Source organism: Panthera pardus, unplaced genomic scaffold (assembly GCF_024362965.1).
Source record: "Panthera pardus isolate Hobbes unplaced genomic scaffold, ASM2436296v1 HiC_scaffold_22, whole genome shotgun sequence".
Lineage (NCBI taxonomy): Eukaryota > Metazoa > Chordata > Mammalia > Carnivora > Felidae > Panthera > Panthera pardus.
In genome coordinates this window covers 33,236,285-33,262,030 of record NW_026526788.1, presented here as the reverse complement: position 1 = coordinate 33,262,030, position 25,746 = coordinate 33,236,285, and the positions used below count along the sequence as shown (strand labels likewise).

General features: G+C 37.5%; 1 protein-coding gene across 2 annotated transcripts in view; it reads left to right on the top strand.

Annotated features, from left to right (window-relative positions):
* The first annotated feature begins 8,879 nt into the window (after positions 1 to 8,879).
* The window catches only part of P4HA1 (prolyl 4-hydroxylase subunit alpha 1), an 89,454-nt gene continuing 72,587 nt past the window's right edge, over positions 8,880 to 25,746 (top strand). For both annotated transcript variants that reach the window (XM_053909533.1, XM_053909534.1), the window contains exons 1-2: positions 8,880 to 9,064; positions 24,996 to 25,103. In XM_053909533.1, the coding sequence (XP_053765508.1) occupies positions 25,028 to 25,103 (76 nt within the window). In that variant the 5' untranslated portion in view covers positions 8,880 to 9,064; positions 24,996 to 25,027. The remainder of the gene's footprint in view (positions 9,065 to 24,995; positions 25,104 to 25,746) is intronic.

The window sequence follows — 25,746 nt, the reverse complement described above, 5'->3', positions numbered from 1 at the left end:
GAAGCATTCTTCTGAAATCTATCTTGTTTTCAATAAAATATTTTTTTAATTTGTAAACATTTCCTGTTTGACAGAATAGCTGTTGGACATTCCCCTGCAAGCTATAGCATTTGAAAATATGTAATATTTAGGACTCAAGTTATTTATATTCAAAGAGTGAAACATTGCTAAGGAAAAAATATCAGAAAATGGGAAAGGAGTAACTGGAGTCTGATACAGCTGTCATGCTATTCATAAATTGTTCACAACCAAAATTAATAAATAAGTGTGCCTTATTCACTAATGTATTTACAATGCTGGGTATAATACCTGGAATAGTAAGTGTTCAATAAATATGTGTGAATGAATGAATGAATAAGTGAATAACTAAAACAGACTTTCTTACTAGAACAAATTGATCCAAATAGAGTGAAAACAAAAGTTGTTCTGTATTCCCCTGATACCACTGTTTTCCTTTTGGAAAACAAGTATACCTCCTTTGGGAATTAGAACTTTGGTTCAAAACAAGAAAACAGCTGAGAGTTGAATTGGAGCCTTCTCTAAAATGACTCTTAATACTAGTGCTAGGGCATTACATCAGTTAAGATGTGTTTCGTTACTTGTGATTGAGATTTGGGAAAATTTAAATTTAATTTACTTAAACAATAAGGGAATTTATCAATTTGCATAGCTAACATATCCAACTGTAGTTTAGGCCTCAGATACTTTTACTCCATCTCAGCTCTGACCTATTTCATATATTGGCTTTGTTCTCAAGTTGGCTTTCATCATGGTAGGAGAAGGGCTTCCAGAAGACCTTAGGGCTATTTACTTTTTTGTTACTATCCAGAAAATATGTCTACCCTCAGCCATGAAACAAAAGTATTGGTCTTCACTCTATTTGGATCAATGTAGGCTACAATCTCCATTTTCTGAACCTTTAACCAGACAATTCCTGAGATCAAAAGAATGTCATGAACTGTTTGGGACCTGTATTAAGCGCCCATCCCTAATTACTGTGGCAAGACAGATGGTCACTTTACTAATGTGAGTCAGGCTTATCAGGATAAGGGGCCTCCTCTAATTTTGGAGTAGATGAGTTTCTTGGATATGCAGTTCGATTTTATTATTTTTGGAATATACTTTGTCATTATTTTTGCAGATATTTCTAAAGGTTCATTTTTCTTTCTCTTCCCCTTCTGGAACTCCAGCTAAAATACGTAGGATTTTTGAAACTGTCCCACAGCGAATTTTGTTATTCTACTTGTTTTTTACTTTTTTTCTCTTTGTATACTGGCATCCCCTACTTTTCAAAAGTCTGCATAACACCACTTTGCATTTATGAAAGACCTACATCAGTACCCGTTTTTGCTAACTGAAAGAAATCAGAAGAGGATTTTTGCTTTTACCAAAAAAGACAAAAAGCAAAAACAGTGTTCAATGTTTGTTTTGCAGTGAACTATTATGAGGCAGTATGCACTTCTAACAGAGAGAGTGGCACTACCAAGCTTCTTCCCCAGGAATTACACTCAGCATCCAGCATCAAGCCACCATACCTTTGCACTGTGTCTGTGAGCATCTGTTCTTTATCTTGATTTATTTTGTGTATCTGTTAGCAAGATGTGTCCTAAAATATCAGAAAAGCCTAAAAGAGGTTATTTTTGGGGTCTGGGAATGCTAAAAAAATGTCCATATAAATTAATAGTGATTGCTTCTTCACTTTATGGCATTTCAGCTTAGGGAAGGTTTCATAGAAATGCCGCATTTTCTTCAGATGGCGGTGAAACTGGTATTGGTTTGGATGACTTGATCTTTTCTCAGCTGTGTTGACTACACTGATAAGTCCAACAAAAGAATTATTCATCTATGAATATTATGGGATTTTCCCCCCTAGAACCTTCCTTTGACTCTTTCTTGTAATTTTCATCTATCTTCTGAAATTCCCCATTTGTTCATGCATGTTGTCCACTTTTTTTCACTAGTTAGTTTGAAGTCTTTATCTGGTAGTTCCAACCTCTGGTTCATCTCTGAGTCCCTTTCTGTTGACTACTTTATTTCTTGACAATGAGATTTTTGTTCGTGTCTCTCATGCTTTTCTAATGAATGCTGGACATTGTGTGGGGAACAGTATTATTTTCCAGTAGGTAGTGTCCACACCTGACAAAAAACACACTTCTTCTTCTGTCAGGTTGTTAATGGAGGGGGTTCCGTCAGTCTAGTTAGGAGTTGAGCTGGACTGGGGCTTCATACAGCACAGACTTCAAATTCATTTAACACAAAGGTGCTGTTTCCTTGGGCTTAGCATGGGGGCTGGTGTGAGAGAGAGTTTTTCTCAGCGTTTCTGCTTCTCCCTGGGCTTTCAGTTGACCCTGCATTCTTATGCCACAGAGGGGCTCTCTCTCTCCACACTCATCATTAGCCTGGGTTTGTGATGGAGATTTTCCTGTGTCCTAGTTTAGCCTCAGTTTTAGGGAAGTTCTGTGTGCTTGGGCCTCGTGGGGTGGGACTTCTTCAGTTTCCTCTCTGTGGCAGCCAACGCAGCCTTTTATCTATGGTTGGTCTTGGGCAAGAGTTTCCTGCTCCTTCCTTAGCAATAGTGGACCTCAGCTTGTTAACAGTGTAGGATCCAGGGTCTAAGAGAGTTTCCTGCCACCACCACCCCCCCAAAGATAAAGGGCTTTCCTTCTATACTTCCCTTATCCACAAAGGATCTTTGTGCCCTGGGGGCCAAAGAGTTTGCTACCCCTTATCCAGTGGCTTATGGTTTTTGCTTCGTATTATAGAAGAGTCTGAGGAAAAAGGGTCTGAGAGGCTTTATGTCCAATTCCTAGCAGCTGCCGATTACTTCCTTTATGTCTGCAACATTTGGGGTTCTCTATGATCTCCTGTCCTGACCCTAATTGTTCATCTGAGCACCACTAAGCTTGTGGGAAAAACTTGCAAGTGCAATCTCCCTTTGTGTCTGAAGCTCCCAAGTTACATACTAGCCTACACATGACGTTTAACAATTTGTTAAAATTTTTGTTGAGTTTTTCTTACCCTGACAAAGGCCTAAACTGTGTGGACCATTTATCCCTGGAACTCAAGTTACTTGGTTGCCTTGCAACCTCAGCTGTTCGGCATGCCCAAGAAAATGTATGATTTTGCAGATTATCTGGCTTTTTTTTTTTTTTTTTGGTCATTGTAAAAGTGGGAGCAAAAGTCTTTGCACTTGTTTACATCCTAGGTAGAAGTCACACCTAAACTGAAATGCTGGGCAATTTGGAAAGTCTTAATAAGGTTGGCAAAGCAGGGGATGAATTCCAGGTAGGCAGCACACAGTATCCATTTCAGGTACAAATATAATCAATAAACATCATTCTGGTAATACGTTTTGTAAAGGAAAAGTTTGACTTTGTTTAGGCAGTAGATAGGTTAAGATAGACTGAGTAATGCTGAAGTTATAAATAACTAAGTTTTAGTGAGTTAACATAACAGAAGTTTGTTTTTCATTCAAGCTACATATCCAATGGAGATTGTCAAGTGGAGAGTTTGAGGCTTTGTTCATTGTAGGAACTCAGAGACCTGGGCAGATAAAGGCTTCTTCTTGATATGGGCTTCCATGGTAACTGCAATATTTCCATGGTAACATGTCACTTTCTTTGGCCAAAGCAAATTGGCCAATAACTTTAAAGAAGGTGAAGAAGGGCAGACCTTTCTGTCTGGTAAAAGTCCTAGAAATATTTGGTGAACAGTACTAATGAATACCATAGGAAGGTAGCCTTGCCTTGCCAACCAACAGTAGAAAGATATGTGCAGTTAATGTGCAGTTGACTCAAGTTTAGCAGAATTAAATCTGAAGAAATCACAGATTAATTTTAAATTAGAACTGCAAGAAGATAGAAGTTTAATTTTTATTTAAGTTTTTATTGTGACATGGAAGTCTGCTTAATATTGACAAAGTATTAATGGGCACAGTAAGTTTGAAACTTACTGTCATGGCCCCTGTCATTTCAAATCCAATCAAGATTCAAAATCAAACTCTTCAACTGCTCTGCAAATTCACCTCACTTTCCCAACTTCCTTATTTTGGTTGTTGATACCATTATTCTGCCAGCTTTCCAAAGTAGAGACCATGGCACATTTTCTGTGTAACTAATATGCCCTGCTGTGCCAGCTTGAGGGTACAATATGAAGTCATATGCCTTTTACCAGTATGATTGAAGGTCTTAATGCTTCTGTCTTGCTTACTGAGAGGACTTTTTCTCTCTAGCTTCCTCTTCCTCAGATAATTCCCATGATTTCAGGAATGCTTATCCTGTGTAAGGGGTCAGTCCTAATTTACTACATTCATTTCTAGGCCAGAACATTAGGAAATTTACTCAGACCCTTGAGAAATGTCATTGTCTTCAGCTATTGTTTCAGTCATAGTCATATAAGTGAATGTATTAGTTTCTTAATGCTCCTGTGATAAATTACCACCAACTTAACAGCTTAAATAATACAAATTTATTATCTTACAGTTCTGTAGGTCAGAAGTTTTCCATAGGTCTCACTGGGTTAAAATCAAAAGTATTGGCAGGGCTATGTTCCTTCTGGAGGCTATAGGGAAGAATCTGTTTTCTTGCCTTTGCTGGTTTCTAGAGGCTTCCCACAGTCCTTGATTCATAGCCCCCTCTCTCCATCTTCCAATCAGCAGTGTAACAAATATCTCACTTGGCTTCCATCCTCACAGCTCTTTCTCTGATCACAGCTGGGAAAGATTCTCGGCTTTAATGAATCATTTAATTGAATATGGCCCACATGGATAATACAGACTACTCTCACCACATAAAGGTTCTTAATTTAATTACATCTGCAAAGTCCTTTTGCCACGTAAAGTAACATAGTCACAGGTGTAAGGGAGTAGGATGTGGACATCTTTGAGGGGCCATTATTCTGCCTGCCACAGTGAGCATACCTATCGAGGCCACAGGATACAGTTGGTCTAGCTACCCGGTTTGCAGCCACTTTCCTCAATGCCACACTGACAGGATGTTAGTGACTGGAATGGTTTCCAGTTTCAGCTGCATTCATCCCTTGACTTTTATGTTCCTACTCATGATTAAACAGAAAGTCCTTGTTGCTCCTTGTCCCAAGGCCCATCCCCATGTCCAGTGACATGGAAAACTCATATTCTTACATTGCATTTTTCCTTTGTGAAAGTAAATAACATAATATTACCACACTATTTAAAATACCTCAGGGACATCTGGGTGGCTTAGTTGGCTAAGCATCTGACTCTGGATTTTGGCTCAGGTCATGATCTCATGGTTGTGAGATTGAGCCCCACATCATGGTAGGTGCTGAGTGTGAAGCCTGCTTGGGATTCTCTCTCTCCCTCTTTCTCTCTCTGCCCCTTCCCTGCTCATGCCCTCTCTCTCTCTCAAAATAAAAAAAATAAATAAAATTTAAAAAATAAAATATTTCAGTGCCTTTCCATTGTACTTGTTTCAGTACTAAACAGGCCCTTCATAATCTAGCCTTTGCATACCAGTCACCCTCGTTTCTCCCTTGCTTATGGAACCACAAGCACACTGAATTTCTTTCAGCTTCTCAAATGCATCAAGTTTTTTCCTGTCACACGATCCTCACACTTACTATTCTCTCTTTAGAATGCTCTTGTTCACACACTTCATCTGGCCAACTCAGGTCTCAGTTTATGTGTCACTTCTTCAGCGACACTTTCCCTGTGTTAGTTATCTAAATTATGTCCCTACTGTTATTCTTTTTCCATAGCACCTTAGTTTCTTTTATTATAATTAATATGTATCTATATATGTACTTATTTACTGTATTGTAAGTTTTCTTCAAAGGACTCCAAGTTATATGACAGCAGGAATCATATATCGCTCTGTCCAATAAATTTATAAACTCTTTAAGAAACTGTCTAAAGTTTGATCTTCCACAGCTCAGTAGGCAATGTCTTAGAGACAGTTGGTAGGCGTTCCATAAATATTTATTCAATGAATCTTGGACGACTAATCTAGATTCCATGTTCTTTCTTTTCTAATTCACATAGCATAATATTCTAAAATATTGCTTCCATCATCTTAATCCCCTGCTGGAAAACCTATCCACACTTACCTATTTTATCAAATTCAACTTTATTATTTCTCCTCTCAAGTAAAGTATGTAGTATTTTATAATTCTCACAACTCAATACTTATCTACTCTCTCAAATGATTTCTAATTGTTTCTTATATGTGAATGCAGTTTGATTAAAACTGCCTTTGACAAAGCACCTAGGTTCGTTGAGTGATCCTTGATTTTGGCTTGGGTTATGATCTCAGGGTCGTGGAATTGGCCCTGTATCAGGTTCTCTTCCTCTCTCTCTGCCCCTCTCCCCTGCTCATATGCTCTTTCTCTCTAAAACAAAAACAAAAACAAAAACAAGGGGCACCTGGGTGGCTCAGTCGGTTAAGCATCTGACTTCGGCTCAGGTCATGATCTCATGGTTTGTGTGTTTGAGCCCTGTGTTGGGCTCTGTGGTGACAGTTTAGAGCCTGCTCCAGATTCTGTGTCTCCCTCTCTCTCTGCCCCTCTCCCATTCCTGCTGTTTCTCTCTCTCAAAAAATGAATAAAAATGTTAAAAAAGAAATATTTTACAAATCCAGGAGCACCCGGCTGGGTTAGTTGGTAGAGCATGTGACTCTTGATCTTGGGGTTGTGACTTTGAGCCCCACATTGGGGGTAGAGGCTACTTTTAAAACATTTTTATGGACCCAAGTAATTAGAAGAATCTCCCGCAGATTATCTTCAGGCTCCCTAAGTTTCAGCTTTGCTTCTGCTCCACTATACGTATTTTTTGATGGTAAAACATAGGATACATTCAAATAGCTATAAAATGTCTGGCCCTGCACCTTTGTTTTACAGTGATGGGTGGGTTGGCACAATGGGTGGTAGTATTCTTGGATGCCATTCCTACACTGGGACAGCTGGCAATATTTTAACTATGCATAGAGGTAACTGTGAGTTACAAAAATATATCCCGCTAAACTCAAACCAAATGTATTCTAACTCAACTTCCTGGAGCTAAATTTAAAAAATGCCTGCTAGCCACTCCTACACCACTGGACAAGGGGAAGTGTGACAGAGGAGAAATCAGTGAAGAAAGAGTTTGCAGTCTAAAGATTGCAGTTAAAATTTTTGTGAACTGTGTGCATATACTGCTAGGGCCCCTTCCAGAGCCTTATAAAAGGCGAATGCCAATGAAGTCCCTGCCTCCCCGCCCCCCCCCCCCCCCCAAGTTAAAGTTTTCTTAGCTTCACAGTAAATCTGCCTCAGGGTCTGGGGCCATTTTATTTATAGGGTGGATTGTCAATTTTCAGTCAGCTCAGACAGGGTCAGTGGATATGTTGATTACACCTCCATTTGAGGTAAGATTTGCCTCTTGTGTCAAAGGGCTCTGTTTTTTGTTTAGACTAGAAGTTTTCAAACTCTTTGATCTCATGACCATCTCACTCCTAAAAAGTACTGAGGACTCCAAAAAGCTTTTTGAGGATATCTATCAACATTAATGGTATTAGGAGTTAAAATAAGCATATAAAATATTTATTAATTCATTTAAAAATAAAAAACAATAAAGCTGTTACATGCTAGCATAAATAACAAATTTTAATGAAATATAACTATTCTTTCAAAACAAAAAGCATTTAGTGAGAAGAGTCGCATTATTTTACATTTCTACAAATCTCCATATCTAGCTTAATAGAATTCTCATATCTGCTTCTGCATTGAATCTGTTGCAATATCACCTAACATGTAGACTCTGGAAAAGCCCAGTCTTAGTATGAAATAATTTTGAAATAATGTGGACCCCCAACTACACTTTGAGAACCTCTGAGTTAGACATCATCATATGTACTTTCTGGATGCCTAGAGCTTCCAAAGTACCCGCTCTCTGTATCTATTTAATCAACTCTGCCTCCTAGATAAGAGTCAAATGTTAATTTTTGCTATGCTTTTTGGCATACATGGAAAACTTTAGAAACAATTTTTAATGAATCACAAATCTTAGAGAAGTGATTCTTCTCTTTTACTGACAAGGGTCAAAGTATCTCCTTCATTATCTGCTCCCTGATAGCAAGGCTTTCTTCTTTTAGGAATATAATGGCCAAGGCAAATGTTAGAATAAGACCAGACACAAGATTGGATGCCTTATAGGGTATAACGACACCATCTAGTATTTACTCAGTCCTTTCTGCGTGCTAGGAATGCACGAAGAGCTTTGCATACATTATCTCATTTAATTCTCACAGCAATCCTACGGGATACCTACCATCTTTCCCGTTTTACAGACCAGGAAACTGAGATAAAGACAGGTTCATGCCCAGCTCAGCTGGGAATTGAACCCCAACAATCTGTCTCCGGAGCCCACAGTCCATTATCTACTGATAAAGTATAAAGGTGGCAGATAGAGTGAGATTCGTATAAAATGACATAAGAGGTGAAAAAGGGGATAAAGCAAAAAGCCTCAGGGCCAAGATAGCAGACAAACTAACAGGGAATGCATTGTATTATTTTCCACCCGAGGCTTCTTTTTAGCTTCATTTTCTACGCTCCCATGTTCCTCTTCTCATATTTAAGTTATCTCATTGCTGGTGGTTTCGACGCCCAGGCCTAGGCTGATCTTGAAATTAAGGCTTTAAACAACCTGATGAACAGCAGCGAGGCAAATCCGAGGTAACGAAGGTGACGGTGGCGTGGCGAGAAGCCTGCGCAGGCGCATCACAACCCCAGGCCCGCCCGCTGTCCCCCTCCTGCCTAGGACTCTGGGGCTGGTGGGAGTACGGGTGTGGGCCGCGGGCGCCGACCGGAGGGAGGTGCGGTCTGGGCGCCTGCGCAGTCTCCGGGGCGCTGGTGTGATCGAGCTCACGTAGCGAGGGCTGCAGTCGCCTCCTCCCTAGCGCTGCCGTCGCAGCCTAGAGGTTATAAAAGGGCTAACTGGCTCCCTCTGCTGCCCAGTCGCGCCGCCAGCGGGCTGAGGGGAAGGAGCAGGTATCGGGCCCAAGAGCAGGCTACAGGGGACTGAAGAACGCGCCGCCCCTCCCGCCCCACTTCCCAGGTGAGACGCTTCCCCGACCCTGGGGACTGTAGCTTCGGCCCTAGGACCGCTGTGGCCCTTCTCGGACGGCTGTGGCGGTCCGGTCCCTCCCTTCTCTGGTGGGATGGCTTGGGAGCGGAGGGTTCTCCAGTTTACCACAGTGGCCTTAATACCTTCATTTCTGGAGACTCGGCCCCGCGCCCCGCGCCCCTTGGCTGCCCCAGAGGCCCTACTGCCCTTCTCCGTGCTCCCCTTCCCGTCTCCTGCCTGGTCGGCGCCCCCGACCGTTGGGGCTGCGGCAGTCTCTGTCTCCGCCCTGGGGACCAGGACTTTCTTGAATATTCCTTCCTTCCCGGGGAGGGCTCACCCTGTTGATTTTTCCGAGCTCTCCTCATACCTGGTCCTCCCTCCAAAAGCTGGGGGGAACGCGAGGGCGGGGCGTGGGTTTCTGGCCTCCACCGCCGCAGATGGTTAGCATGTGGCCGGGTAAAGAGCGGGTTTTAAAGCTTAGAGCAGGAGCTGAAGCACTCGAGGCGTTTCTACCCTGTCGAAAAGTCGTCGGGTCTGGGAAGCGGACCCAGCTGGAGAAGTTCAGGCTCGACTCATCTGTTGCGCGCAGCGGTGCTGCTGGAGCAGCTAGATGCAGCCCGGGGCGCCGAGTTTCGGGCTGCTCGGTTGAGGAAGGCGGCTGTCAGATCACCCGGTCGTCGGGAAAGCTGCTCTTCCTTCCCTCTTCCTCCACGATTTTTTTTTACAGGCACAAGAGCTACGCACCCCCCCCCCCCACTTTCTTTCTCTCAGCAGAGAGTTTGCTGCTTCTAAAAGTCCACATCATTAAAACGAGTTCCATGGTTGTGTGAGAATTTTGAGTTGGATTGCACGAATGGCCCTCCAGATGCATGTTTTAAAGGGGGAGGATGAATGGTACCATCTCGCCTATTTCTAGGGGACTATTTCTCCTAAATAATCGAATGTATTAAATACAGTTCAGTTTTTAGACACAAACATGCGTTCCGGGGAGTGAAGACTCTTGGAATTTTGCGCTGTTTGCTTTAAGAAAGGGATGATGAAGAAGCTCGCTCTCCTTTTAGGAATTGATCTGAAAGGCCACAGAGGCTTGCCAATTTCAATTTAACTGTTTCTGGTTTCTCCGAGAGCTGTGGCTCCCGGACTTTCCCTTGGAATGCACTCCAAAGGGATGAAACAGCCACTACGTGAGTGGGGGAGGGGAAAAGACGTGGCAGCAGTGTTCTTTCATAGTTTTTGCTCATTAAAAAAAAGTTTCTGGGAAGAAACGTGTTTCCACTTTTAGGTTTAGATGTGTGAATAGCCTTATGAATGAGGCTAGTCTTCTGAAATAATCAGATGAAATAGCAGGAACATTGGAATTTAATTTATAAAACCTTCTGAAAGGATTTTCTGGTCGAGTTTCTATGGAGCAAATGGATACATACCTTAAGGATACATACCTTAAGAAAATATTCAATAAGCTGAAAGTGAACAACCGTTAACATGTTTTGCCTCCATTTGAAGTTTAAATAGACATTATGTGTTTTTTTCCTTTAACTGGCTTTTTGGCCTGTGAGTATAATTTCAGAATTTTAAGAACCTTGAATTTTACCTTTTCCTTTTTGTGGGAAGTGTAGGTTTTATCACTTACCTTTAAAAGCCATGTCAGTTTTGGTTTTGAAACATTATGCCTTAAGTCCTGCCAGTATTTTAGATAGCTGATGGCAAGTGCTTTTTATAGATTTAACATAGACTAACTAGGAAGAGGACTACTTTGTTTCCTTTTAGATGGATTATGCTGTTTCCTTTGAGATCGTAAAATGAGTTTTATTTTGAAGTACTAAAAGCCAGGACTTTGGTAAGCAGATAATTACATTTGACATTTTGTGTCTTGGTAACTAAGGTAGTAAAACAGATAAAATAAATATATATAACTTTTAATTACCATAGAACAATTTAGACAGTGCAAAAGACTATTGAAAAAAGAAAGCTTTTCTGTCACCTAGGTGGTCCAGGTTGTTGCAGGTGAATCTTGGCTTTTTGATAAAGAGATGTTAGTTAACCTTTTCTAATACTGCAGAGCGGGTTGTATACTGACAAGCAGTGTCTTCCATAAGGTGATTAAGTTCAAACTCCTGCTTTTATTCCAGGGATGCAGCAAGAGTTATTCTGGGGACCCAGTGGTAAAGCTGCAAGCCTTCTTTTCTGTGGAAGGAATGCCTTAATTTATTTAGCAATTAATGATCAACTGGGATATAATTACTGCTCTTAGGTTTGAAAAGTGTGCCCTGTGAGATACATAGTAACAGTTCTCAACTTATTTTAAGGTCATGAAATCCATTGAGAATCTGACAGAGGTATGGATCCTGGGTCAGAAAATGCAAGTGCAAACATCTGCATGGAATATTATATACCATTTATAGACACTCCCCTCCCCCAACCCCACACATCTGTAAATTATCATAAGGATAAAAAAAAATTAATCTTTAAGTACATCTAGGTATCTTGATGCAGTATTTCTTGAATATTTATGAAAATGGAACTGAGCTCCTAAGTCTGATTGGACTTGAGTATATAGATGACAACAATAAACTTTTGCTGAAAGAGTTTTAACAGAAGTTGAAGAATTATTAAGTTGCTAAATTGCCTAGGCAATCGTATATTACATTGCTCCCCCTTCTAGCTGCCCCTTCTGTCTGTTGTAATATCTCTGTTGTAATATCTCTTTGGTTCTATTCTGAAAGTGGGAAATGCTTGAATGTAAACAAAAATAAATTGCATAGGCCTTTGGCATTAAACCAGTCCTCTTCTTACAGTGAGAACTTAAATCTTATAATTAAATCATAATGGTGTGTGTACAATATATGAATATGTAAGAGACAAGCCAAATAAAGTGTGCGTGTGTATTTGTGAAACTAGTTAAAACTTCATTCATGTTTCTACTCAATGAAATTTATTTGTATAAATTGAAGCTATCTTCTCATTAGTTTTTTTTCTGGCCAAATATTGTGCCTTAATAAAAACTAGAAATTCAAAAGTCTTCCTTAAAATTACTCTAGCAATGGGGTGCCCCGGTGGCTGAGTTGGTTAACAGTCAGGCCCTTGATTTCAGCTCAGGTCATGATCTCACGGTTCATAAGTTTGAGCCCTGCATTTGGCTCTGTGCTGACAGTGTGGAGCCTGCTTGGGATTCTCTCTCTCTCTTTCTTTCTCTCTCTCCCTCTCTGTCCCTTCCCAACTCATGCTATCTCTCTCTCAAAATATATAAATAAACTTTAAAAAAAAAAAGATTACTCCAGTAATTTTTGAACTTGGTATAATGAAAAACATTCCTTTTCCTGATGTTGATTTGGATGATAAGTTTGACTATTAGTATATTTGGTTGGACATTGGCAAAAATACAGTACAGGATTCATGCTTCTTACATAGTGTCATCTGTGAATGCATACTATCTTAGACTTCTTCCTCTTCTTGCTTAGTGTTTCATATAAATATGTCCATGTTTTGGTGGTTTACCTATTTTTCATTTAAATAGTAATGTTATGTTAAATTAATGTACTCATCCTTTCTTTCTTGTTGGGCATTTGAACTGTTTCTCCATTATAAGTAGTGCAAAGAGAAGGCTATAAATTAGTGGTTTATTTTATACACCTGTATAGCTACAATAAACTTTAACCAGTTTTCTATCTGCATTTTTTTTTCCTTAGGAAAAGAAACACTTGACAATAAACCTTGTATCAGTAATTTTTCTTACCCCTGAAAGAATTTTCTAGGGGAATTGGACTAGGCTCTAAAAAGAGATTTTTTAAATCTACTTGATAATAATGAAAGTACTTTATATTTTTTAAAGTGTTGTTTCATATATAATTTGATCCTTAAAATAATTCTGTGAGGTACTTTTATATCACCCCCATTTTACAGATGAGGAAACTGAGAGTTAGAGAAGTCAAGTAATTTGCCCAAGAATACAGTAACTGTCAGCACTAGAACTTGGACCCAGGTTGTCTGTTTTCTGATTCACATTATTTCATTCCCGATAATTGATCAGATTGAGTTTGAGGAAATAGAATGGGTAAAAAATCAATTTACTGTATTACCAATGTATTATAAATGTTGAAATAAGGTAGGGTTCCTGGTTAGTAGTAACTAACTTAATCATTCCTCTTAATTGAATTTAATTTAACTTGTTTAATTTATTTAGTTTTTTAAACATGGGAGCATTTAAAAATTTTTTTTTAAATTTGTTTTTATGTTTATTTATTTTTGAGAGAGAGAGAGAGAGAGACAGACAGATAGCATGAGCAGGGGAGGGGCAGAGAGAAAGGGAGACAGGGAATCTGAAGCAGGCTCCAGGCTCTGAGCTGTCAGCACAGAGCCCCACTCAGGGCTTGAACTCACGGACCACAAGATCAGGACCTGAGCTGAAGTCAGAAGCTTAACCAACTGAGCCACTCAGGTGCCCCCACTCAATTTAATTTTAAAAGCATTTATAATGTGCCTGGTAGCCTATGGGAAAATCCAAAGAGTGATGAGAAATGTTTTGTAGGAGAAATAAGACAGGAAAGTTACATGCTTATACAAGCACAGTACCAACATTTTACTTGATATTAAATCTGAGTATGTGTTGAATGGAAACTCGTATCTAGATTCACATTTCTGCAACCATGAATTTATCTCTCCCTATTCCAGTGTATGTGATTTTATTTCATATATATTTTTCTGAACTTGACAGCTTTGGATCTGGCATTAGAAAAAAAGGAGGGAATTGAAGGCTAGAATGAGTAGAGGGAAAGAAAAATGGAATTTGTCCTAAAATGTATATAAATTCCTGGGCAGGGAGCTACCCATTGTCCATTAGGAAATACGAGGTGCTCAAATAAAAAATTTTTTTTGCATATGAATATCTAACTACTACTCTAGACTATTTTTGCTTTATTGAGTTGCCTTTATACCTTTGTCAAACAAACAGATTCATTTTCTTTTTTTAAAAAATTTTTTTTTTAACGTTTATGTATTTTTGAGACAGAGACAGAGCATGAATGGGGGAGGATCAGAGAGAGGGAGACACAGAATCTGAAATAGGCTCCAGGCTCTGAGCTGTTAGCACAGAGCCTGACGTGGGGCTCGAACCCACGGACCACGAAATCATGACCTGAGCCGAAGTCGGCTGCTTAACCAACTGAGCCACCCAGGCGCCCCCAAACAGATCCATTTTCTGTATCTGGATTCTCTCTTTTGTTCTACTGATCTACATATTTCATTGAAAATTCTGCTTTTGGAATATTTTGTCATCACCTCATGTACCTTATTTAAGCTTAAAAATTCTAAAATGTAAATATCTAAATTTTACTTTTTCACTTATATCCTTAGAGTGGTGAAGACACTAACATTGTCTTGTCAGGACTTCCTAGGTAAATAAAAAATAAATGAAATTTGTTTTGGAGCAAAAGGGATTGATAGTGGTATTGTGTCAACTAGTAGAGCTGGGGAGTTGAATATTTGGATTTTGCTAACTCTGTCCATGATTTGAATTTGTGCTACTTTGACTTTGTTTTTTAGCTCACTTATTTACTTAAAGAAATAGAAATGTTCTATTAAATGTTTATTAAAATGCAGAGGTTGAGTGAAGATAATTGTGATTCCACTTCTCAGGTAACATTTTTGTAGTTAATTACTGTGTGAAGTTTTTTGTTTTTTTTGTTTTTTTTAAATATTTATTTTTGAGAGAGATAGCATGAGCGGGAGAAGGGAGAGAGAGGGGGGGGGGGCAGAGAGAGAGAGAGAGAGAGGCAGACCCAGAATTGGAAGTAGGCTCCAGGCTCTGAGCTGTCAGCATGGAGCCTGACGCGGGGCTCGAACCCACAAGCCGTGAGATCATGACCTGAGCCTCAGTCAGAGGCTCAACCGACTGAGCCACCCAGGCGCCCCATTACTGTGTGAAGTTTTAATTGTGTGTGTGTGTGTGTGTGTGTGTGTGTGTGTGTGTGTGTGTATACAAAATCTTTAAACTTAGAGATTAGACTTTAAAACTTCCCCACATATATATTTCCCCAATCTTCAAAGTAGAAAACAAACCTAGTTTTAAGAGTTTGAATCGCTAAAGGATTGCTGCTTTTTATATTACTGCTGGTTTTTTAATTTAACCAATATTTATTGACATTTATGTTATTAAATACTCAGTTTCATTAATATAAACCAGTTAATATAGCCAAGAGAAGATGCTGCAAGGTCTTTCTTAAAGTTAGAATATATAGACTATGTTAATATTTGGAAATACCAGCATTTATAAGCCACAAATAAAACATGCATAATTTAATGGTTGCTTCTTTTCCTTTTTCCCTTCCACTGCCTCTGTTCACTTTTCCTACTCAAATTCTTAAATTATGAAAGTCTACATCTGTCTACTAGTAGACTAGGCTACTTGTTCCTTCTCACTGTCTTAGCCCAGGATTGAGGTTTCCTGGGCTTCCCACCATTCACCAAGTCTTTTCTTTTTCTACATCCCTTGAGACATCTTTGGCAACAAGTCCATCTATTCTTAAATTCTTGCCTCACATCCAAAAGTACCATTTCTTAAGTGTCTTCTATGTGTCAAGTATCCTCTTAGACCCTTCCATCTAAATTACTTGTGTTTTTTTAAATTACTGGCTGATGGTCAAATTTGACCTCATATTTTGATACCTTTTCTGCTTATTTGGCTTCCTGTTAAGGGGACCACCAAATAAAGGTGGACATTATTGATGAATCTTACTAATTCGGGGGCTTTTAATATCACATATGGTAAATTTTTTATATTCTGTATTCTGGACACAAGAATCCTGACCTTTTTTCCTACATTGGGAAATTTATGCATTTTTAACTGAAGCGTTTGAAATAGTTGGGTATATTATACAGTTTAAAAGTCATTGAAGAATAGCACCATTTTAATAATAAAAAGATTGATTTCTTTCTCAAACTTTCTCCATCAGCCTATATTTATTTGTAAAATGTTTCTGGTTTAGGAGAACTTGACTTTTGTTGTTGCAACAGAAACTTTAAGCATTGAGTTTAAGTTCAGTTTTTTTAAACTGATAATATATTTTATTCACTTTTATTTTAAATTTATTTATTTAAATTTAGGTTAGTTAACATACAGTGTAGTATTGGTTTTAGGAGTAGAACCCAGTGATTCAACACTTACATATAATACCCAGTGCTCATCCAACAAGTGCCCTCCTTAATGCCCATCCCTCCCATTTAGCCCATCCTCCCACCCACCTCCCCTCCAGCAACCCTCAGTTTGTTCTGTTTTTAAGAGTCTCTCACAGTTGCCTCTCTCTCCATTTTTATCTTGTTTTTCCTTCCTTTCCCCTGTGTTCATCTGTGTCTTTCTTAAATTCCACATAGGAGTGAGATCATATGGTATTTGTCTTTCTCTGACTGACTTCGCTTAGCATAGTACACTCTAGTTCCATCCACGTTATTGGAAATGGCAAGGTTTCATTCTTTTTGATCGCCAAGTAATATTCCATGGTGTGTAAGTGAAATACATATTTCACTTTTGAAACTTATATGTTTCCTAGTTATTTTGTGTAAGGTGGAAACTAGAACTGTTTAAAAGACCTATGCAAATCTAGTACATTAGTAACTGAGGATTTTCTTTTTTGGTGTACTATTTTCACAACCACAGGTGTGCTTGCTAGGTAATAATATAACCATCACAGAAACAAATGTGAGGCAGAATACTGGTAAAGGAAAACAAAGCAAGTTTAAATTCAATTTTGAATCCAAATTCCAATTTAAATATTTTTTAAAAAATGGATTAAAGTAATATTCTAAACTCTGTATCTCTGGTACAGAAGTGGCACTTATTGGATTTCTAACAGGCCAAAAAAAATTACCGTATTATTTATTTTGCCTATAAGAATATTAACTGTAGAGTTAATGAGAGAAACTATTAATTAGGACTCTGGGTTGAACAGAAACCCAACTTATACTAGCACACAGTAGAATTCATGTAAGTATTGTGAAGAAAGGGAGTTGTCTTAACAATTGAGGTTAGGAATGTGATTAGACTTCAAGAGTATCTGGAACATCAGAATGTTTTCTTCTGTCTCTCGTCCATCTTTCTCTCTGTATATCTGCTTCATTTTTTATTCTTTCTAGATAAATTTCATTTACTTTTTGGCCCATATGTCAAAACTTGGTCTGTTACTTTTGAGCTTTATATAATTCAGGCATTCAAAGAGTGCCTGCCCTTTTTTTTCTCAATTTTATTTTCAAAATTTCCAGGAAAGAACTTTGAATGGCCACTTGGTGAGGGAGAAGTATCATGCTGTTTAACATGATTGATAAAACTATGGAGATGAATTAAAGGTAGATTGGGCAGTAAAAAAAAGGTAGAAGGGACAGTTTCCAGAAGAAAGTAGTCGCGGTAGAAGTACCACACAGACAAAAATAGGTGTGTGTTTTTGAAATGATATACTCAGGTTCTTTCTGACTGGAAAGACTGAATTTTGCAGGAACCTCCAAAAGACAGACTGTGTAGTACTTTCAGTTAAGGGTGATCTTGACTTAGAGCTTCTTTCCAATCAAATTTCAAAATGCTGTTCATTTGGAATTAAGCCAATGACTGGGTTCACTGCTCAAGTACAGAAAGCTGTGGGAAAGAGGCTAACATGATTTCTGAATTTTTGATAGAAAAGTTGGTCATAACCATAAAAGCACTTGTCTGTCAGCTTGTATTTACTAGAGCTGTAGCTCACTCTCTTTGGGAGCAGAAGTATGACTGGAATTCATGGTGTTAAGTTAAAACAAATGGCAATTTGCCAGAGGGATTATAGGGAAGAACAGAAATGTAACTTAGTTCTGTTAGTTAAGTACTCTTAGTTGTTTTAGAAAATCCATCTTGCTTATATGGAAGAGACATGCCAAGTCTTGATATATACCACATTGTAATAGCCTAAATTAGAAGGCTGAATTTGGGGGCACCTGGGTGGCTCAGTTGGTTGAGGGTCTGACTTCGGCTCCAGTCAAGATCCCACAGTTCATGAGTTCTAGCCCCACATTGGGTGCTGACAATTCAGAGCCTGAAGCCTGGTTTGGATTCTGTGTCTCCCAGTCTCTGCATGCCCCCCTGTCCTCCCTACCCCTCATGCTCTGTCTCTGTCTTTCTCTCAAAAATAAACATTAAAAAAATTATATAAAAAAAGAAGACCTAATTTTTGACTATAAAAACTGTCAAAAAAATTAAAGTCTAACAGATGTCAGGAAGACCAACAGTTGAATGTGGGATTTGTATGAGGTTAAGTAAACTTAAGTTGGAGCCCTCTAAAAGAAGATTTGGAGTAGTTACGGAAGGTATGGAGAGACTGATGCAAGGAGACCCGTGGAAAATTTTTAGTGTCAGAGAAAGTTTAGATTAGAATATCAAGCATTCTTTAGTCAGCCTTATTAATTTTTGATGATTTGTCTGGGAAAGACCAACTTTTTAAAATGTTGCAATTTTTTTTCTTGGAAGAAAAATGTTAGAATGAAAGGCTAATAGAATTATTTGCCAGGTACCCTGTTCCTAGTAACTCATTGAATAACTTGTACGTACAATTCAATGAATCCTGATAACTCAAAGTTGTAAATATTTACAATGTAGTAGAACTGCTTTAAAATCTGTTCCCAGGTTTGATTGACCTGTGACTATATGGGATTGGACTTTCCTGGGAGAAGGACTGTAGGAAAGTTTTGGATAAATATTACACTTTGCTATTTGTTTTTATCCTGGCTTACCTGAGAATATGTTTTCCAGAAAGATTTCTTCCATACAGTTTAGAAAACTGTTTTAGAAAACAGTATGGGAGAAATCTGTCCTCATAGTTTCTAAAATATAATATTCGTACATATTAAACATTATGTGTTTTGTACATGTATGTTATACAAATTAGATAATAAACACTGATGAACCTACCATCTAACCAAGTCCAAAATATTATCTGTAATTTTTCTGTAGTGTTTCAGCACTAAATTTTATGGCCATATAAACTTATCTTTGTATCTTTGACTCCTCTTTGGCTTTCTCCCCCCTCTTTCCTTTCTTTTCCTTTCCTTTCTTTCTCTTTCTTTCTTTCTTTCTTTCTTTCTTTCTTTCTTTCTTTCTTTCTTTCTCTTTCTCTCTCTCTCTCTCTCTCTCTCTCTCTCTCTCTCTCTGTTTATTTATTTATTTTGAGAGAGAGAGAAAGTAAGCATGAGCAGGGAGGGTCAGAGAGAGGGAGACTGAGAATCCCAAGCAGGTCTGTGCTGTCAGCGTGGAGCCTTGTGAGATCATGACCTGAGCCAAGATCAAGAGTTGGAAACCTAACTGAATGAGCCACCCAGGTCCTGCTCTTTTCTTTTCTTTCTTTTTTTTTTTTTTTTGAGTCTAGTCTTTTTAGACAGCTGAGATTTACCTTCCTTGCATCCTCTTTAACCCATTTAAATTCTACTTCAAACTTGTTTTAGGACTTAGAACAGGAGACTTTTGTATCTTTCTATTTTTTTTCTTAAGATTTTTTTTTTAAAGTAATCTTTACACCCATCATAGGGCTCAAACTCACAACCCCAAGATCAAGAGTCACATGTTTTACCCACGGAGCTTGCTATTTTTGATAAAACCCTAATGTCTTTTAGGATGTTTGACCCTTAGATGCTTATAATGATTTGCATTGCAAGCTGTTAACTGAATGGAGATGGAAGTAAATGGAAATGAGACATCAGAAGTAAGGAAACCATTGTTTTAAAAACCTGTGATTGATAAAGATATGCTTGCTTATTAACATGTCACTTAAGGTTCCTTTTTTTTTTTTAAATTTTATTGTTTATTTTTGAGAGAGAGAGCGAGTGCTGGTGCATGGGCATGAGCGGGGGAGGGACAGAGAGACATAGACACAGAATCTGGAGCAGGGTCCAGGCTCTGAGCTGTCAACACAGAGCCTGACACGGGGCTTGAACTCCCGAGCTGTGAGATCATGACGAGCTGAAGTCTGATGCTTAACCAACTGAGCCATCCAGGCACCCCTTAAGGTTTCTGAAAAAATGGGGATGGGACATAGTATTAAAAGAGATTAGAGGACTATTCACTAGAGTAATTAGAAATTCAATTATATTTTTCAAAAAATAAGTTGAAGTAAAATTGTACTGTCTTAAAGGTGGAGAGCACCTTTTGTGTGATTTGTTTGTATCTGGTGGTTTTCAAAGTGTGATCCCCAGACCATCAATATCACCATCACCTGAACTTGTATAAATTATTTAAGTACCTCAGACCTTTAGGTGATTTTGATATAGCTAAAGTTTGAGAACTACTGTTCTATAGGGCTATCTGCCTTTTTATTAACTAGTTTAAGTTGGCATGGTAGTTTGGTAATGCTGTGTGGGTCTGAACTTTCCATTGTAAGTGACAGAAATTCAACTTGAACTAACTTAAAATTCCTTAAAAAGGGAATTTAGAGGCTCCTTTGCTGGATTGGAATGTTATTGGGGTAGCTCACAGATTCAAAGCAATAATTGGAAGAATCAGGGCTATGGAGCTTGGAATTATCTCTGCATGACTTTGTTCTGTTTATAGATTGGGTTCCTAGGTGTCTTTGACAAGTGGGAAAGATAATGTGTTGCTCCCAATTTGCATCCTATGAGCTTAGCAACTCCAGAAGGAGCTGCTTTTTACCATTTCACAAGTCCACCTCTGAGACGTTATGTTCGTGGGAATAAGTGTCAATGACTGACTTAGCCTGCATCATATGTCTGTTAGGAGGAAGGATAATAGAAAAGTATACTACTCTGACATTGTAGTTCATGGCTAGATATCTGGGTTGCTTTTATATAAGCTTACTATCTTTGTAGCAGAGAGAGAAATCTGGAGGCATATAGAGTTAGAATATGGAACATGCTGTAATGTGGATAGTATTTGTTAGCTACTTTTTTGTGTTAGAGAGTAGTTAACCACTTCATTAAAAGCGTAGGGTGACCTACATAGTATGGGAGTTGATGTTTTAGGTTTATTATTTTGTATATATTGTCACTATGAAAGTAAATATACCCTGGGACATCTGGAAAATACAGAGAAATAGAAAAAAAATGACCTAATGTTCTTTCCAGAGACAACTACATTTTGGTGAATTTCCTCTGCATATTTTCATGCATAGTTATGATCATATTATAGTAAGTTTTTTCTTTGTTTTGATCAGTATTTATTTATGATTTTCTGTCAGAGTAGTGGAAACTTAATCTCATTCAATACAGATTCCACCAGGGTTAGAGTTGTATGATGTTAATTTATTTTAAGTCTTTATTTTTTAAAAGCAATTTAGGTTCATAGCAAAGAACCTGTACAGAAATTTCCCATATACTCCCTACCCCCACACATGTGTAGCCTCAACATCCCCCACCAGAATGGTACATTTGTTATAGTTAATGAATCTACATTGACATATCATAATAGCCTAACGTCCATACATAGTTTATATTACCCATTCACTCTTGGTATTATATGTTCTGTGAGTTTGGACAATGTATGTCCAAAAATAAATGATGTGTTTATCATTATGATATCATACAGAGTATTTTCACTGCCTATAAATCCTCTGTGCTGTATCTGTTCATCCTCCCATCTCCCAATCACTGATCTTTTTATTGTTTTCATAGTTTTGCCTTTTCCAGAATGTCATATAATTGGAATAATACAGTACATAACTTTTTCAGATTGGCTTTTTTTTACTTAGTAATACGCATTTAAGATTGCTTCATGTCTCTTCATGGCTTGATAGCTCATTTCCTTTTAACACTGAATAATATTCCATTGTCTGGGTATACCACGTTTATCTATTTACCTACTAAAGGACATCTTGGTTGCTTCCAAGTTTTGGCCGTTATGAAGAAATCTGTAAATATCCATGTGCAGGTTTTGTGTGGACATAAGTTTTCAACTTTTTGAGGTATATACAAAGGGAAACAATTGCCAAATTGTATGGTACGAGTATGTCTGATTTTTTAAGAAACTGCTAAACTGTCTTCCAAGATGGCTGTACCATTTTGCATTCTCACCAGCAATGACTGTGAGTTTGTTAATTTTTAAAATTTGTGTTTTTATTTAAATTCACAAGTTAAAGGACATACTCATTTTAAGTTCCTTGACATATATATATATATATATATATATATATATATATCTCACCATCAATATTTTTAATTGTGAATTTGTTAAATTTGTTTAATTATTCATTTGAAGGACAAAAAAAAAGTCCTTGATTACTCAGTGAACTTTTTGTTTAACTATTTTTAGTTTTTCTTTTGTGACTTTCTGTGTTCTTAATCCACTTTTCTATTAATATCTTAGTGGTCTTATTGATTTGTATGAGCTCCTTTAATGAGCTCTATTTTCTTTATTTTCCTAGTTTGTAGTTTATAGGTTTTTAAAATGTATATGAGCCTAGATTATTTTGCATATTTAAATTCCATCTGTCTTTTGATAGGTTGTTTGTATCATTTTTAAAGTTCAGAAATTCTCTTTTTAGAGATCCAGTAACTTTTCTTTTTGTTGTTTTTTGTTGATTATAGCTCTTTAATCCATCTAGAATTTATTTGCAGCATGATGTAAGGTAAAGGTATAATTTATTCTTCATTTGATTAATGATTTGAATTTTTATGTAAGCTCTATCATTCTTAAAATGTAGTTTTCAAACTTTGATGATATCTGTAGACGAATAGTTCTTGATTCATTGAGAGGTTTAAGGACAGTGAAAGATGACAAAGAATTTTAGTGACAAAATATATTTTAGCTATGAAAAAATCATAACCTCTTACCCGACAAATCTAAACTTCCCTATCAGAGTTAAACGTTTAGACATTTCTGATTAGCCTTCTATTAGTACAGCAAAAGCATTTGTATTTTCTAAATAACATTTATTCATGAAGAAAATTATGGCTGAAATCTGTGTAAACAGTGAGAAGATTCTAGACTCTTCAGACAGCCCAGTAGTTTGAAAAAGCCTTGTGCTTTGGCAGGAGCCCAGGGGAGGAAGTGTCTGCATCTGCTGCATTCTAGAAGCCTTCCCAAAGAGTTACTATAAAGTAGCCAAGAGAGCAGTGTATTTCACTACTGTGTGGTTCTGGAAGTTTGTGGCAAACTTAAGGGAGGAGACTTAGGAGTACTTCCAGAATGTCAGTTTTTGTGGTGATCTATTTTTTATTGAGTTTCAAGAAGGAAAAAGTAGGTTTGTTTTTTCGTTTTCCCTTTTTTTTTTTTTTTTTTTTTTTTTTTTTTTTTTTTTTTTGGCCGAATAGGGAGCTTTCCAATGTGAACTTCAACCTGTTGGTTTAGGTGAAGTCACTTGGAAAGAGTCAGAGGTGCCTGCTCAGAAGAATAGGGTGACAAGAAGAGTAACAAATGCGAGCCTGTTACTGAGGCAAAAGGTACTGTTATAGTAACTGATTCTTTTCTAAGGTAATAAGGAGGACTTAAAAGTCCATGTATGTGATGGTGGGGGAGCAAGAAAAGAGTGCTATCAGGACATTTGGGAAAGAAGGGTAAATCTTTCTGCTGAATAGTTGGTACTTGCACCTGCCATGAAGAATCCATTCTAGTAGTCAGTGCTACCAGTGACAAAGGAAAAAGAAAGAAAGGGTTTGCTGCCAAGTTAAAAAAAAAAAAAAAAAATCCACAGCTATGTACTAGGCTAAGAATTTTTACATAGAACACAGTAGATAGAAAAACCTCAACACAAGGTCCTTTGAGAGAAATTACTAGCTTAAATCTACAGGTCTGTTTATTCTTTTTGGATTCTGTACAACTTTTTAAAAATAACAGCTTTATTGAGATATAATTCATATACCATACAATTCACCCATTTAATGGTCATGATTCAGTGGTTTTTAGTACTTTTACAGTGTTCTTCAACTATCAATCACCAGTTAATTTTAGAACGTTTTCATCACCCTAAAATCTACAACTTTTTTTTGACTTATTTTTTTTTTAAGTTTATTTTGAGAGAGAGAGAGAGAGACAGAGCATGCAAATGGGGGAGGGGCCGAGAGAAAAAGAATCCCAAGCAGTCTCTGCACTGCCAGCTCAGAACCCAACGTGGGGCTCGAACCCACAAACCATGAGATCATGACCTGAGCCGAAGTCAAGAGCTAACACCTATTCTACTGAGCCACCCAGGTGCCCCCAAATCTATAACTTTTAATTAAATTTATTTTAAAATTTAAAGGCATGTGGGAAAAAGATGAAACAAGTTAGTAATTTGAAGGATTAATCAGTGGCTCTGAAACCTTTTTTTCCCCTTTAAAACATATTCTAACCTTTTAGAAAGTATTTTAGTAATATTTAAATTAAGTTACTTTAATGAAGTTGTATATTTTATGGGAAATTCATGGTTTAGATGTAGATCACAGAGAACACTTATTTTTCAGGCTATCTGAAAGAGGTGCTATTATCTAATCTAATTATAGTAGTAACTAAGGAGAAAACAAACTCGGGTTGAATTTTTAAGCATAAATTGTCATTTATATTTTTCTTTAACATGAAATATAAAGTTAGTACTCTAGTTATATGCAAAATAGGGGCACCTGGGTGGCTCAGTTGGATAAGCATCGGACTCTTGACTTTGGCTCAGGTCATGATCTCACAGTTTGGGAGTTCAAGCCCGCATATGGCTCTGTGCTGAGAGTGCAGAGCCTGCTTGGGATTCTGTCTCCTGCTTTCTTTGTCCCTCCCCTGCTTGCTATCTCTCTCTCAAAAATAAATAAAAATAAATTAAAAAAAAAAAGAAAAATGATAGTTGCTTTTATTAAATTGTTAAATCAATTTATAAGAGTTAATAACAATCTAGGGCAACCTTAGGGTCTGACTTACAATTTGTTCATAGGAAAAATAGATTGAGAACTTTTCCTACCCTATTTTTTTTTTTTTTTTTTGTAATGGCCATATTTTCTCTTGTAGGTGTGTGAACCTGAAAAATTAAGTCTTCCAAGATGATCTGGTATATTTTAATTGTAGGGATTCTACTTCCCCAATCTTTGGCCCATCCAGGCTTTTTTACTTCAATTGGTAAGTCTTACTATTTTTTGGCTTGTATTATTTTTGCATGTAAATTTTTCCATTTTTTAGTGTTTTTAGATCAGTAAAAACAAATACAGTGTATTCTTAGAGACTGAAGTATGCCTCAGTCCCTTCCCTTTTCCAAGTCTCTCTTTTTTAAAATTTAACTTTTTCTTTACATTTTTTTCTGATTACAAAAGCAGTACATTTTCAGGTTAGAAACTTATGAAAATTTAGAAAAGAATACCAAGAAAATTCTTTGTTAGTCCACTCAACAAATAACTTAATATACATACTTAGTCTTTTTTTTAACACACAGTATTACAAAAGTATTGCAAAAATAACATACTGGTTAAAGGAGAAACAGACAAAAGTACATAGAATGTATGATGAACTCCACATGTCTTTCCCCCAGAAATATTTTTCATGTTTAATATGTATCCTTTTATGTTTTCCTATATGCATACTTCATCTGCCTTAGTGAGATGTTTTCTTTCATCCTGTTGACCAGTTCTACACTTATGTGATTGTAGTGCTAACTAAAACAAAAGCGTTATATTTATGACACCTAATTTCGGGATATAAAATAATGAGTCTTCTTATCCCATTATAAATAACGAAACACAGATGATTTGAATTTCGTTTGTGAAGT